The sequence below is a fragment of the Nerophis lumbriciformis genome, linkage group LG15, assembly GCF_033978685.3.
Source record: "Nerophis lumbriciformis linkage group LG15, RoL_Nlum_v2.1, whole genome shotgun sequence".
NCBI classification, from domain to species: Eukaryota; Metazoa; Chordata; class Actinopteri; order Syngnathiformes; family Syngnathidae; genus Nerophis; species Nerophis lumbriciformis.
Window position 1 is genome coordinate 27,425,512 of NC_084562.2, and position 14,356 is coordinate 27,439,867.

Below are 14,356 nucleotides of genomic sequence, written 5' to 3' on the forward strand. Positions count from 1 at the left end.
ACATATTTGTGTTTTTATTCCGCATTAGTATCAACACTTTAGTCTTTGTATCTTTTTGCTCTATTTTTACATTTTTGCCTGTTTTTTTTTTGTTGATGTGTTGAATGCACCTGTCTCGCCATACTTGCCAACCCTCCCGAATTTTCCTGGGAGACTCCCGAAATTCAGCGCCTCTCCCGAAAACCTCCCGGGACAACTATTCTCCTGAAAATCTAATATTTTACCTAAAAATAAATATATTTATTAATTTAAAAAAAATAATAAACTAAATAATTTTTTACTATATTTTGCTAAAAACATCAAAATTAATTGTATTTTTATTTGTATTTTTTCGTGACTCCTTATTACATCCAGCCATATAATTATACATTAAAATAAACATATTTGAAATAATTGATTTTAAATTATCATAATAATTCATTTAAAATGACCATATTTAATTATTAAAATAATTGCTTGTTTATCAACAACTTTAGCATTTTATTCATTACATTTTGAAACTCTCAGAAGCCAAGTTATGTTGTATCCCTTAATATTTATTTATGCAAGTTTGAGGTATCAATTATCTAAACACAGTTTGTTTGCATATTTTCAGGATGTAGATATATATATATATATGTATGTATATATATATATATATATATATATATATATATATATATATATATATATATATATATATATATATATATATATGTATATATATATATATATGTACCAAAAAGCCCTTGATGAAAGCGGATACAATTTCACCCTCACCTATGAACCCACGCCAGGAAACCAACCGAAAAAGAACAGAAAACGAAACGACATCATCTGGTACAACCCCCCATACAGCAAAAACGTCTCAACTAACATTGGACACAAATTCCTCAATCTGATTGACAAACACTTTCCCAAAGACAACACCCTAAGAAAAGTATTCAACAAGAACAACATTGAATTGAGCTACAGCTGTATGAACAATATACGACAAATTATCTCAAACCGCAACAAAACAATTGCAAATGAGCCGTCGGCCCCCGGACAGAGCGACTCCAAAACCAACAAAGGCTGCAACTGTCGAAAGAAACCTGATTGCCCTCTCAACGGGGGGTGCTTACAAACATCAGTTGTTTACCAATCTAAGGTAACACGCAAGGACATTAACACATCCGACACATATGTAGGATTAACCGAGGGAGAGTTCAAAACCAGATGGAACAATCACAAGGCTTCTTTCAGGAACCAAAACCTGCGGAATACCACAGAACTCAGCAAACACATTTGGGACCTCAAAGACAATAATGTTGAATATTCAATAACATGGCAAATTCTTGCATCCAGCACACCTTACAATAGTGGTAATAAAAGATGCAACCTATGCTTGAAAGAGAAACTGTTTATTATATACCGTCCAGACCTGTCATCCCTCAACAAGCGCAGCGAAATTGTATCAGCATGCCGCCACAGACGGAAACACCTCCTAGGTAACACATGAGCCAATCACCACGCCCCTACGCCAGCCTGTACCCACCCACTCTGTGCCCTATATAAACCATGGTATGTGAATGCTCCCATTAAAATCTCCTGATGATTGAGGGAACCCCTCATGAAACAGGCCTGTAGAGATGAAGTAGTCTTGTGATTTTTTTTTCACACACATACAAATATTGCGCTCTACTACGGTATCGAGCACTATTTTTTGGATAACCTTATTAAGACATATATATATATATATATATATATATATATATATATATATATATATATATATATATATATATATATATATATATATATATATATGTGTGTGTGTGTGGGAAAGAAAATCACAAGACTACTTCATCTCTACAGGCCTGTTTCATGAGGGGTTCCCTCAATCATCAGGAGATTTAAAAAAAAAAAAAAATCTCCTGATGATTGAGGGAACCCCTCATGAAACAGGCCTGTAGAGATGAAGTAGTCTTGTGATTTTTTCCCCCACACATACATATATTGCGCTCTACTACGGCATCGAGCACTATTTTTTGGATAACCTTATTAGGACATATATATATATATATATATATATATATATATATATGTATGAAATACTTGACTTGGTGAATTCTAGCTGTCAATATACTCCTCCCCTCTTAACCACGCCCCCAACCACGCCCCTCCCCGCCCCCGACCACGCCCCCACCCCCCACCTCCCGAAATCGGAGGTCTCAAGGTTGGCAAGTATGTGTCTCGCTGACAACAAGCTATCCATACACTTAGGTCAAACATAATCCATCCTATTTGGGTCCCAAATCAACCTTAAGAAAGTCAGTGACTTCACTATTAAAGTGGGTGACATTGTTATCACCAGGAATAATAATAATAATAATAATAATAATAGATTTTATTTGTAAAAAGCACTTTACATTGAGCAAACAACCTCAAAGTGCTACAGTGTATTGAAAAATAATAATAATAATAAAAAGGTAATAAAAAATTAAAACTAGAACAGCCTAATAGCTAGAACTAGTATGCATATATCTATAAAAAGGCTTTTTTTTTTAAAACAAGGCTTTTTAAGCCTTCTTTAAAAGCATCCACAGTCTGTGGTGCCCTCAGGTGGTCAGGGAGAGCATTCCACAGAATGGGAGCGGGAAAGAGGAGATGAGGTCACCTACCTAGGTTCCATTCTAGAGACTAATCTTTCCTTTGGTAAAATGGCTACCAAGGTAATCAAAAAGGTCAACCAACAAACGAGATTTCTCTACAGAATCTCCTCTCTGATCAACAAAAGCACCATGAAGATTCTGGCGGGAACTCGCATCCAACCCTTTTTCGACTACGCTTGCACCTCCTGGTACCCGAGTACCTCCAAAACCCTCAAATCTAGACTCCAAACATCCCAGAACAAGCTAGTCAGATTCAGTGGCCTCACCTGCCATCATGGAAAGAAAAAAAATGTAAAAAGAAAAAAAATGTATTAAATTGTTATATGTATCCAGTGATTATACTATAGAGTTATTTTCCATTTAACTTCACCAGTTTTAGATAATTTTTATTCAAAATCGCTGAATTTTCACATTTGCCGTTCAAATACTGAGAAGAGACGGTGCCAGTTGAGGCACGTCACTCAGTGCCTCAACATGGATTCCGGACTCGGCTAACTGCTGGCCTGCTGTGCAGTGAGACCGTATTGCTATATGAATTATATTATACATTTCCATAGTTTAGTTAGCTGAGGTATATAATGTACAGTGTATTTTGTCAACAACTGTATGTGTGTAACGTATTTCTTGTGCTGAGCGATCATAAAACTGCTGCAAAAGACGCACTGGCTGAGGCTCAAGTAACCCCGCCTCCTGCACCCCCGCCGTAGAATTGTTATATCAACTAAAGGCCACACTTAAACTTTCCACGTGCAAGATTGAATCTATTTAAAAAAGTTATTTCATAAGAAGCCAAAAAGTGCAAAAACAATAATGTTGGTGTTGGAGGAGTTGTGAATGACTGCAGGGCCACAACATTAGGTACACCTGCAGACTGCAGGTGTATCTAATTCACAACTCCTCCAACACGAACATTATTGTTTTTGCACTTTTTGGCTTCTTATTAAATAACTTTTGTAACCTATTTTCATGGGCTTTCCTCTTTGTGATGTTAAGTTCCTGTTATGCGCTGTTATACAGTATATGCCTTGAGCTCTTATTTTGAAGGTGCTAAGAGCGGAAGTGATGGAGTGGAGCGTAGGTTTTTGAAAGAAGGTAAATAAAGTGGTCCTCGTGTAAACTGGAGACTCCGTGTTTGTTATTTTGTAGTTTCCTACAGTATAGGCCACATTTATAAACCCTCGGTTACACTTTTTTAAATAGATTCAATCTTGCACGTGGAAAGTTGAAGTGAGGGCTTTAGTTGCGGTGCATGGACTTCATTTATAAGTAAAGGTAAGACCATAATAACGTTTTTTTTAATTAAATGTGCTTTTTTGTGTGCTACAGTTTGTATGTGTAAAGTTAAAGTTAAGTTAAAGTAGCAATGATTGTCACACACACACTAGGTGTGGTGAAATTTGTCCTCTGCATTTGACCCATCCCCTTGTTCACCCCCTGGGAGGTGAGGGGAGCAGTGGGCAGCAGCGGCACGGCGCGGCGCCCGGGAATCATTTTTGGTGATTTAACCCCCAATTCCAAGCCTTGATGCTGAGTGCCAAGCAGGGAAGAATGCTGGTATGAGCTTTTAAACATAACCCGTTAACTGCTGCCAATCAAATGGTGAATAAGATACTCTTTAGGGTTCATATGTTTGTAAATCTGACTGTGATGAAGTCAGTGCCTCACCAGTCATCAACCTCACCGCACGTCACTGGTCAGATTACTTCTAGACCTCCACCCCAGATCACACCTCACTGTTACCCACTTCTCCAAAGTGGGCTGGCTCAGGGTGGAGGACGGAGTAAAACAACTTGCACTGAGCCTGGTCTATAAAATCCGCTACACCTCCCTGATACCGAAGTACATGTCAAACTACTTCCATAACGTAAATGACCGCCATAACCACAACATATAAATAATCAAATGTGTATACTTGTACTTATGCTTTCTGAACTCACTATGTTCACTGCTCGCTGTACATATCCTACCAAGTCACACCTACACTGTTTCAATGTCCATTTCTCAGATGATATAATTGTTGATGACTGAAGTGATGATAGCAACCCAACTACCCCAACCCCCTCCACTACCCACCTCCCGGATTGTAAATAATTCAATGCATATACTCTGATTAACTTGTGTGATGACTGTATTATGATGATAGTATATATGTGTACCATGAATTGATTAACGTGGACCCCGATTTAAACAAGTGTAAGTGCTCAAAAGACCTAACCTTGATCCTGACCTCATGGTAAACTACCGACCGGTGTCCCACCTTCCCTTTATTTCGAAAATCCTCGAAAAAATTGTCGCACAGCAGCTAAATGAACACTTAGTGTCTAACAATCTCTGTGAACCTTTTCAATCCGGTTTCAGGGCAAATCACTCTACGGAGACAGCCCTCACAAAAATGACTAATGATCTACTGCTAACCATGGATTCTGATGCGTCATCTATGTTGCTGCTTCTTGATCTTAGCGCTGCTTTCCATACCGTCGATCATAATATTTTATTAGAGCGTATCAAAACACGTATTGGTATGTCAGACTTAGCTTTGTTGTGGTTTAACTCTTATCTTACTGACAGGATGCAATGTGTCTCCCATAACAATGTGACCTCGGACTATGTTAAGGTAACGTGCGGAGTTCCTCAGGGTTCGGTTCTTGGCCCTGCACTCTTTAGTATTTACGTGCTGCCGCTAGGCGACATCATACGCAAATACGGTGTTAGCTTTCATTGTTATGCTGATGACAGCCAACTCTACATGCCCCTAAAGCTGACCAACACGCCGGATTGTAGTCAGCTGGAGGCGTGTCTTAATGAAATTAAACAATGGATGTCCGCTAACTTCTTGCAACTCAACGCCAAGAAAACGGAAATGCTGATTATCGGTCCTGCTAAACACCGACATTTATTTAATAATACCACCTTAACATTTGACAACCAAACAATTACACAAGGCGAATCAGTAAAGAATCTGGCTATTATCTTCCACCCAACTCTCTCCTTTGAATCACACATTAAGAGTGTTACTAAAACAACTCTCTCGTTTGAATCACACATTAAGAGTGTTACTAAAACAACTCTCTCGTTTGAATCACACATTAAGAATGTTACTAAAACAACTCTCTCCTTTGAGTCACACATTAAGAGTGTTACTAAAACAACTCTCTCGTTTGAATCACACATTAAGAGTGTTACTAAAACAACTCTCTCCTTTGAGTCACACATTAAGAGTGTTACTAAAACAACTCTCTCCTTTGAATCACACATTAAGAGTGTTACTAAAACAACTCTCTCGTTTGAGTCACATATTAAGAGTGTTACTAAAACAACTCTCTCCTTTGAGTCACACATTAAGAGTGTTACTAAAACAACTCTCTCCTTTGAGTCACACATTAAGAGTGTTACTAAAACAACTCTCTCGTTTGAATCACATATTAAGAGTGTTACTAAAACAACTCTCTCGTTTGAGTCACACATTAAGAGTGTTACTAAAACAACTCTCTCGTTTGAATCACACATTAAGAGTGTTATTAAAACAACTCTCTCGTTTGAATCACACATTAAGAGTGTTATTAAAACAACTCTCTCGTTTGAATCACACATTAAGAGTGTTACTAAAACAACTCTCTCGTTTGAATCACACATTAAGAGTGTTACTAAAACAACTCTCTCGTGTTACTAAAACAACTCTCTCCTTTGAGTCACATATTAAGAGTGTTACTAAAACAACTCTCTCCTTTGAGTCACACATTAAGAGTGTTACTAAAACAACTCTCTCCTTTGAATCACACATTAAGAGTGTTACTAAAACAACTCTCTCGTTTGAATCACACATTAAGAGTGTTACTAAAACAACTCTCTCGTTTGAATCACACATTAAGAGTGTTACTAAAACAACTCTCTCATTTGAATCACACATTAAGAGTGTTACTAAAACAACTCTCTCGTTTGAGTCACACATTAAGAGTGTTACTAAAACAACTCTCTCGTTTGAATCACACATTAAGAGTGTTACTAAAACAACTCTCTCGTTTGAATCACACATTAAGAGTGTTACTAAAACAACTCTCTCCTTTGAGTCACACATTAAGAGTGTTACTAAAACAACTCTCTCGTTTGAATCACACATTAAGAGTGTTACTAAAACAACTCTCTCGTTTGAATCACACATTAAGAGTGTTACTAAAACAACTCTCTCGTTTGAATCACACATTAAGAGTGTTACTAAAACAACTCTCTCGTGTTACTAAAACAACTCTCTCCTTTGAGTCACACATTAAGAGTGTTACTAAAACAACTCTCTCCTTTGAGTCACACATTAAGAGTGTTACTAAAACAACTCTCTCCTTTGAATCACACATTAAGAGTGTTACTAAAACAACTCTCTCGTTTGAATCACACATTAAGAGTGTTACTAAAACAACTCTCTCGTTTGAATCACACATTAAGAGTGTTACTAAAACAACTCTCTCATTTGAATCACACATTAAGAGTGTTACTAAAACAACTCTCTCGTTTGAGTCACACATTAAGAGTGTTACTAAAACAACTCTCTCGTTTGAATCACACATTAAGAGTGTTACTAAAACAACTCTCTCGTTTGAATCACACATTAAGAGTGTTACTAAAACAACTCTCTCCTTTGAGTCACACATTAAGAGTGTTACTAAAACAACTCTCTTGTTTGAATCACACATTAAGAGTGTTACTAAAACAACTCTCTCGTTTGAATCACACATTAAGAGTGTTACTAAAACAACTCTCTCGTTTGAATCACACATTAAGAGTGTTACTAAAACAACTCTCTCGTTTGAATCACACATTAAGAGTGTTACTAAAACAACTCTCTCGTTTGAATCACACATTAAGAGTGTTACTAAAACAACTCTCTCGTTTGAATCACACATTAAGAGTGTTACTAAAACAACTCTCTCGTTTGAATCACAAATTAAGAGTGTTACTAAAACAACTCTCTCGTTTGAATCACACATTAAGAGTGTTACTAAAACAACTCTCTCGTTTGAATCACACATTAAGAGTGTTACTAAAACAACTCTCTCGTTTGAATCACACATTAAGAGTGTTACTAAAACAACTCTCTCCTTTGAGTCACACATTAAGAGTGTTACTAAAACAACTCTCTCCTTTGAGTCACACATTAAGAGTGTCACTAAAACGGCCTTCTTTAATCTCCGTAATATCGCTAAAATTTGTTCTATTTTATCCACTAGCGACGCTGAGATCATTATTCATGCGTTCGTTACGTCTCGTCTCGACTACTGTAACGTATTATTTTGGGGTCTCCCTATGTCTAGCATTAAAAGATTACAGTTGGTACAAAATGTGACTGCTAGACTTTTGACAAGAACAAGAAAGTTTGATCATATTACGCCTATACTGTATATACACCTTTATATACATATATACATATATATATACCTATACTGGCTCACCTGCACTGGCTTCCTGTGCACTTAAGATGTGACTTTAAGGTTTTACTACTTACGTATAAAATACTACACGGTCTAGCTCCGTCCTATCTTGTCGATTGCATTGTACCATATGTCCCGGCAAGAAATCTGCGTTCAAAGAACTCCGGCTTATTAGTGATTCCCAGAGCCCAAGAAAAGTCTGCGGGCTATAGAGCGTTTTCTATTGGGGCTCCAGTACTATGGAATGCCCTCCCGGTAACAATTAGAGATGCTACCTCAGTTGAAGCATTTAAGTCCCATCTTAAAACTCATTTGTATACTCTAGCCTTTAAATAGCCCCCCTGTTAGACCAGTTGATCTGCCGTTTCTTTTCTTTTCTCCTCTGCTCCCCTTTTCCTTGAGGGGGGGGGGGGGCACAGGTCCGGTGGCCATGGATGAAGTGCTGGCTGTCCAGAGTCGGGACCCGGGGTGGACCGCTCGCCTGTGCATCGGCTGGGAACATCTCTGCGCTGCTGACCCGTCTCCGCTCGGGATGGTGTCCTGCTGGCCCCACTATGGACTGGACTCTTACTATTATGTTGGATCCACTATGGACTGGACTCTCACTATTATGTTAGATCCACTATGGACTGGACTCTCACACTATTATGTTAGATCCACTATGGACTGGACTCTCACACTATTATGTTAGATCCACTATGGACTGGACTCTCACACTATTATGTTAGATCCACTATGGACTGGACTCTTACTATTATGTTAGATCCACTATGGATTAGACTCTTACTATTATGTTAGATCCACTATGGACTGGACTCTCACTATTATGTTAGATCCACTATGGACTGGACTCTTACTATTATGTTAGATCCACTATGGATTAGACTCTTACTATTATGTTAGATCCACTATGGACTGGACTCTCACACTATTATGTTAGATCCACTATGGACTGGACTCTCACTATTATGTTAGATCCACTATGGACTGGACTCTCACACTATTATGTTAGATCCACTATGGACTGGACTCTCACACTAATATGTTAGATCCACTATGGACTGGACTCTCACAATATTATGTTAGATCCACTATGGACTGGACTCTCACTACTATGTTAGATCCACTATGGACTGGACTCTCACACTATTATGTTAGCTCCACTATGGACTGGACTCTCTCACTATTATGTTAGATCCACTATGGACTGGACTCTCACTATTATGTTAGATCCACTATGGACTGGACTCTCACTATTATGTTAGATCCACTATGGACTGGACTCTCACACTATTATGTTAGATCCACTATGGACTGGACTCTCACACTATTATGTTAGATCCACTATGGACTGGACTCTTATTATTATGTTAGATCCACTATGGACTGGACTCTTACTATTATGTTAGATCCACTATGGACTGGACTCTCACTATTATGTTAGATCCACTATGGACTGGACTCTCACTATTATGTTAGATCCACTATGGACTGGACTCTCACTATTATGTTAGATCCACTATGGACTGGACTCTCACACTATTATGCTAGATCCACTATGGACTGGACTCTCACTATATTATGTTAGATCCACTATGGACTGGACTCTCACACTATTATGTTTCGATCCACTATGGACTGGACTCTCACACTATTATGTTAGATCCACTATGGACTGGACTCTTACTATTATGTTAGATCCACTATGGACTGGACTTTCACTATTATGTTAGATCCACTATGGACTGGACTCTCACACTATTATGTTAGATCCACTATGGACTGGACTCTCACTATTATGTTAGATCCACTATGGACTGGACTCTCACTATTATGTTAGATCCACTATGGACTGGACTCTCACACTATTATGTTAGATCCACTATGGACTGGACTCTCACACTATTATGTTAGATCCACTATGGACTGGACTCTCACACTATTATGTTAGATCCACTATGGACTGGACTCTCACTATTATGTTAGATCCACTATGGACTGGACTCTCACTATTATGTTAGATCCACTATGGACTGGACTCTCACACTATTATGTTAGATCCACTATGGACTGGACTCTCACTATTATGTTAGATCCACTATGGACTGTACTTTCACTATTATGTTAGATCCACTATGGACTGGACTCTCACACTATTACATTTTTATAGTTTGAACTCACAACCTACCCATGTCAGGGCGGACACTCAAACCACTAGTCTACCGAGTAGGTAAAAGGTTCTGAGAGTCTGACCAGGTGGAGTCAAGTCTTCCTTTCAGACGGACTTACCTTCCATGGCGTACTTGAAGAAGAGGTCGTTGACGTTGACCACGGTCACTCCGTCCGCCTGCTGGCTGCGCAGGATACAAAGTCTCTGGACCAGGTCGTCTACCACCCGGTTGATGTCGTCGGAGAAGACCGCCACGTCGCGGGGTCGCATGATGAGTTGTCTCAGGACGCTTCGCATTTTCAACCAGTGGTCGCCCTCCCTGCGGACGGTTCAGGTTTTGGAGTCAAAGACACAACTTTTGCTGCCGACCGAGTCTACAAAGTCTTCCATTGATCCGCTCTTACGCCGAGATGAGGCCTGTGGAGCGTCCCCTCATGTCCCTGTACTCCTTCCAGGACTCCATGTTGGCTCTCTGAGGGGCCACGCCCTCGGCCCGCAGCACCTGAGCCACCAGGTCTCGGTCCGCGATGGAGACCACCAGTTGTGGTCCAAAGTGGGACTTGAAGATTTTCCCATACTTCCTGCTGTGTTCCATCTAGCAAACATCAAAGAACCTGGTCATTTCTTATACTTCTTGGTCTGGGTTTTATTCAGGTTTTCCACAAACTCAGAGCTTTAATGTCACTGACAATCTCGACTTACCATTGTTAAATTGCCACCTATGTCCCATGGAACCGTTCACATACGGAACCAATTCCCGGTACCTGAAATCAATACCAGTACCAATTTTCTGTATTTTTGTGTGTTAAAAAAATATTAAATTGTTTTTGTTACAAAATCTCCTTTTTATTGCAACATTTAAAAATGAGCCGATTATGACAACTACTGTCCGGCTGTTCAATCTTATTACCACATTTCTGAGTCTCAGTTACAGTTTTAAGTTCCGAGACGTTAGATATTTGTTGTGTATTGTTGACCCATCACCCTTGATCACCCCGTGGGAGGTGAGGGGAGCAGTGAGCAGCAGCGGTGGCCGCGCCCGGGAATCATTTTTGGTGATTTAACCCCCAATTCCAACCCTTGATGCTGAGTGCCAAGCAGGGAGGTAATGGCTCCCATTTTTATAGTCTTTGGTATGACTCGGCCGGGGTTTGAACTCACAACCTACCTATCTCAGGGCGGACACTCTAACCACTAGGCCACTGAGTAAAGTAATATTATTGTTCCTCTTAGGAGAAGCGTCACAGAAAATAATCAAGAAGCACTGAGCTAAATTGGGGCCCTAAGCAGAATTTTGTTTGAAAAGTGTCATGTCTGTGTAATCATGTTTTGTTTTAAGTCATGTTTTGTTTAGTTATAGGACTCTTTAGTTTCTGTCTTTTCACTCCCTTGTCTTGTTTCCATGATGACCCCATTAGTTTCACCTGTTCCACGTTTGGACTCACTGTGCACTCTTGATTGTCACCATAGCAACCCATTAGTTTTCACCTGTCACGTCACGCACCTGTTTCACGTCTTGAGTCACGCACCTGTTTTCGTTAATCATGTCTGTAGTATTTAAGTTCAATGTTTTTCAGTTTGTCGTTCTGACGACCTCACCACATTTATGCTCTGTCCATTCTTTCCATGTCCATTCTTCATGCAACTATTTTTGTCCAAGCCAAGTAAGTTTTTGTTCCATGTTTATAGTCTTTTTGTTTTTCATAGTTTGTTCTCCGCCACTGTGCGTGCTGTTCATTTGTACTTTTTTGCTATAGTCTTTTGTTTTTCATAGTTTATTCTCCGCCACTGTGCGCGCTTTCATTTATTCCTTTTTTTTTGATAATAATAAATAAATCATGTACCTTCATTCCCGTCTCGCCCGAGCCAACTTTCCGTTGCATCCCGGAAAAGCACACACCCAAGACCAAGTCTTGACAAAAAGGACCCTCATTACAAATAAAAGTCACACTTTTCATATGTAATTATTTTTATACTTTTTAGATTACAATTGAATTAAATTTGATGCATGTTTTGCTCTCAAACTATTTATTTTTATTTAATTAATTGTATTTAAAAAATGTTTTAGTGCAAAATCAATAAATGTATCATAATTCAAAGATAGTGCAACTCTTCCTATCAGAGGACCAGCACTAAATAGTAAACGTAGTTGTAAAAAAAGTTTTTAAAAAGTAAAAAGTATAAAAATTGTTTCATTTAAATAAAAAAAATGTTGCAGGGGGTCGGGGGGTCCCTCAAAATCCCGCGTAGGGCCCCATTTAAACCAGGCCCGCCCCTGTCTGACGCGCTTTTACGCAAAGTCCTGTTCCATTTTACGCACCATTTTAGAGTGCAACAATTTGCTACCTGGATTTGATGGATTAGACTAAAACCTTTTTTTTTTCAGACAAATTGATGCATTTTACATACGGAACCAATTCCCGGTACCTGAAATCAATACCAGTACTCAACAGTACCAATTTTTCTTTATTTTTGTGTGTTAAAAAATATTAAATTGTTTTTGTTACAAAATCTCATTTTTATTGCAACATTTAAAAATGAGCCGATTATGACAACTACTGTCCGGCTGTTCAATCTTATGAGTCTCAATTACAGTTTTAAGTTCCGAGACGTTAGATATTTGTTGTGTATTGTTGACCCATCACCCTTGATCACCCCGTGGGAGGTGAGGGGAGCAGTGAGCAGCAGCGGTGGCCGCGCCCGGGAATCATTTTTGGTGATTTAACCCCCAATTCCAACCTTTGATGCTGAGTGCCAAGCAGGGAGGTAATGGCTCCCATTTTTATAGTCTTTGGTATGACTCAGGCCGGGGTTTGAACTCACAACCTACCGATCTCAGGGCGGACACTCTAACCACTAGGCCACTGAGCAGGGGCGCCGCTAGGGATTTTGGGCACAGTGTCATTATTTTTTCTGTATTATAATTTCATCATCATTAGGGGCCCCCTCCATCATGGGCCCCTAGAATCCGTCTCCTTTACCCCCCCTTTTCGGCGCCCCTGCCACTGAGTACAGTAATATTATTGTTCCTCTTAGGAGAAGCGTCACAGAAAATAATCAAGATGCACTGAGCTAAATTGGGGCCCCTAAGCAGAATTTTGTTTGAAAAGGACCCTCATTACAAATAAAAGTCACACTTTTCATATGTAATTATTTTTATACTCTTTAGATTACAATTGAATTAAATTTGATGCATGTTTTGCTCTCAAACTATTTATTTTTAGTTAATTAATTGTATTTAAAAAATACAAAAAAAAAAAAAATTCTCTCTAACTATTTATTTTTAGTTAATTAATTGTATCTAAAAAATACAACAAAAAAAAATATTTTTTTACGCAGAGTCCTGTTCCATTTTAGAGTGCAACAATTTGCTACCTGGATTTGATGGATCCGACTGAAACCTTTTTTTTTTCAGGCAAATTGATGCATTTTAAATCTTTTTTTGTTCCAGATTAAAAAAACAATGTTAATCAAGTTTTTTTTTTTGTTGTATCTTTCTGAGATCTGTATTTCTTTATTTTTTATTTTCTTCCCTGTTAATGAGGATACAATGTTATGCAGAGGCGTACGTACAACAATTTGATAGACAAATGATCCATCCATCCATCCATTTTCTACCGCTTATTCCCTTCAGGGGGTCGCGGGGGGGGCGCTGGAGCCTATCTCAGCTACAATCGGGCGGAAGGCGGGGTACACCCTGGACAAGTCGCCACCTCATCGCAGGGCCAACACAGATAGACAGACAACATTCACACACTAGGGACCATTTAGTGTTGCCAATCAACTTATCCCCAGGTGCATGTCTTTGGAGGTGGAAGGAAGCCGGATTAGAACCCACGCAGTCACGGGGAGAACATGCAAACTCCACACAGAAAGATCCCGAGCCCGGGATTGAACCCTTTGTATTGTATTGTGAGGCAGACGCACTAACCCCTTTTCCACCGTGATGCCCTAGACCAGGGGTCGGCAACCCGCGGCTCCGGAGCCGCATCTTTGATCACTCTGATGCGGCTCAGCAGCTTACTTCCTGAACCCCCCAATTTTCCCGTGAGACTTCCGGATTTCAGTGCCTCTCGCAGAAAACTCCCGGGATTAATATTCACCGATTTTCACCCTTACGGCTATAATAAGGG

At 39.3% G+C, this 14,356-nt stretch overlaps 1 protein-coding gene across 1 annotated transcript in view; it reads right to left on the reverse strand.

Moving 5' to 3' along the window:
• The window catches only part of cyp27c1 (cytochrome P450, family 27, subfamily C, polypeptide 1), a 78,856-nt gene that overhangs the window by 51,857 nt on the left and 12,643 nt on the right, over positions 1–14,356 (reverse strand). Inside the window, exons 2-3 of the mRNA XM_061974689.2 lie at positions 10,628–10,818; positions 10,343–10,542 (exon numbers count right to left, since the gene is read on the reverse strand). Of these exons, the coding sequence (XP_061830673.2) occupies positions 10,343–10,542; positions 10,628–10,818 (391 nt within the window). The remainder of the gene's footprint in view (positions 1–10,342; positions 10,543–10,627; positions 10,819–14,356) is intronic.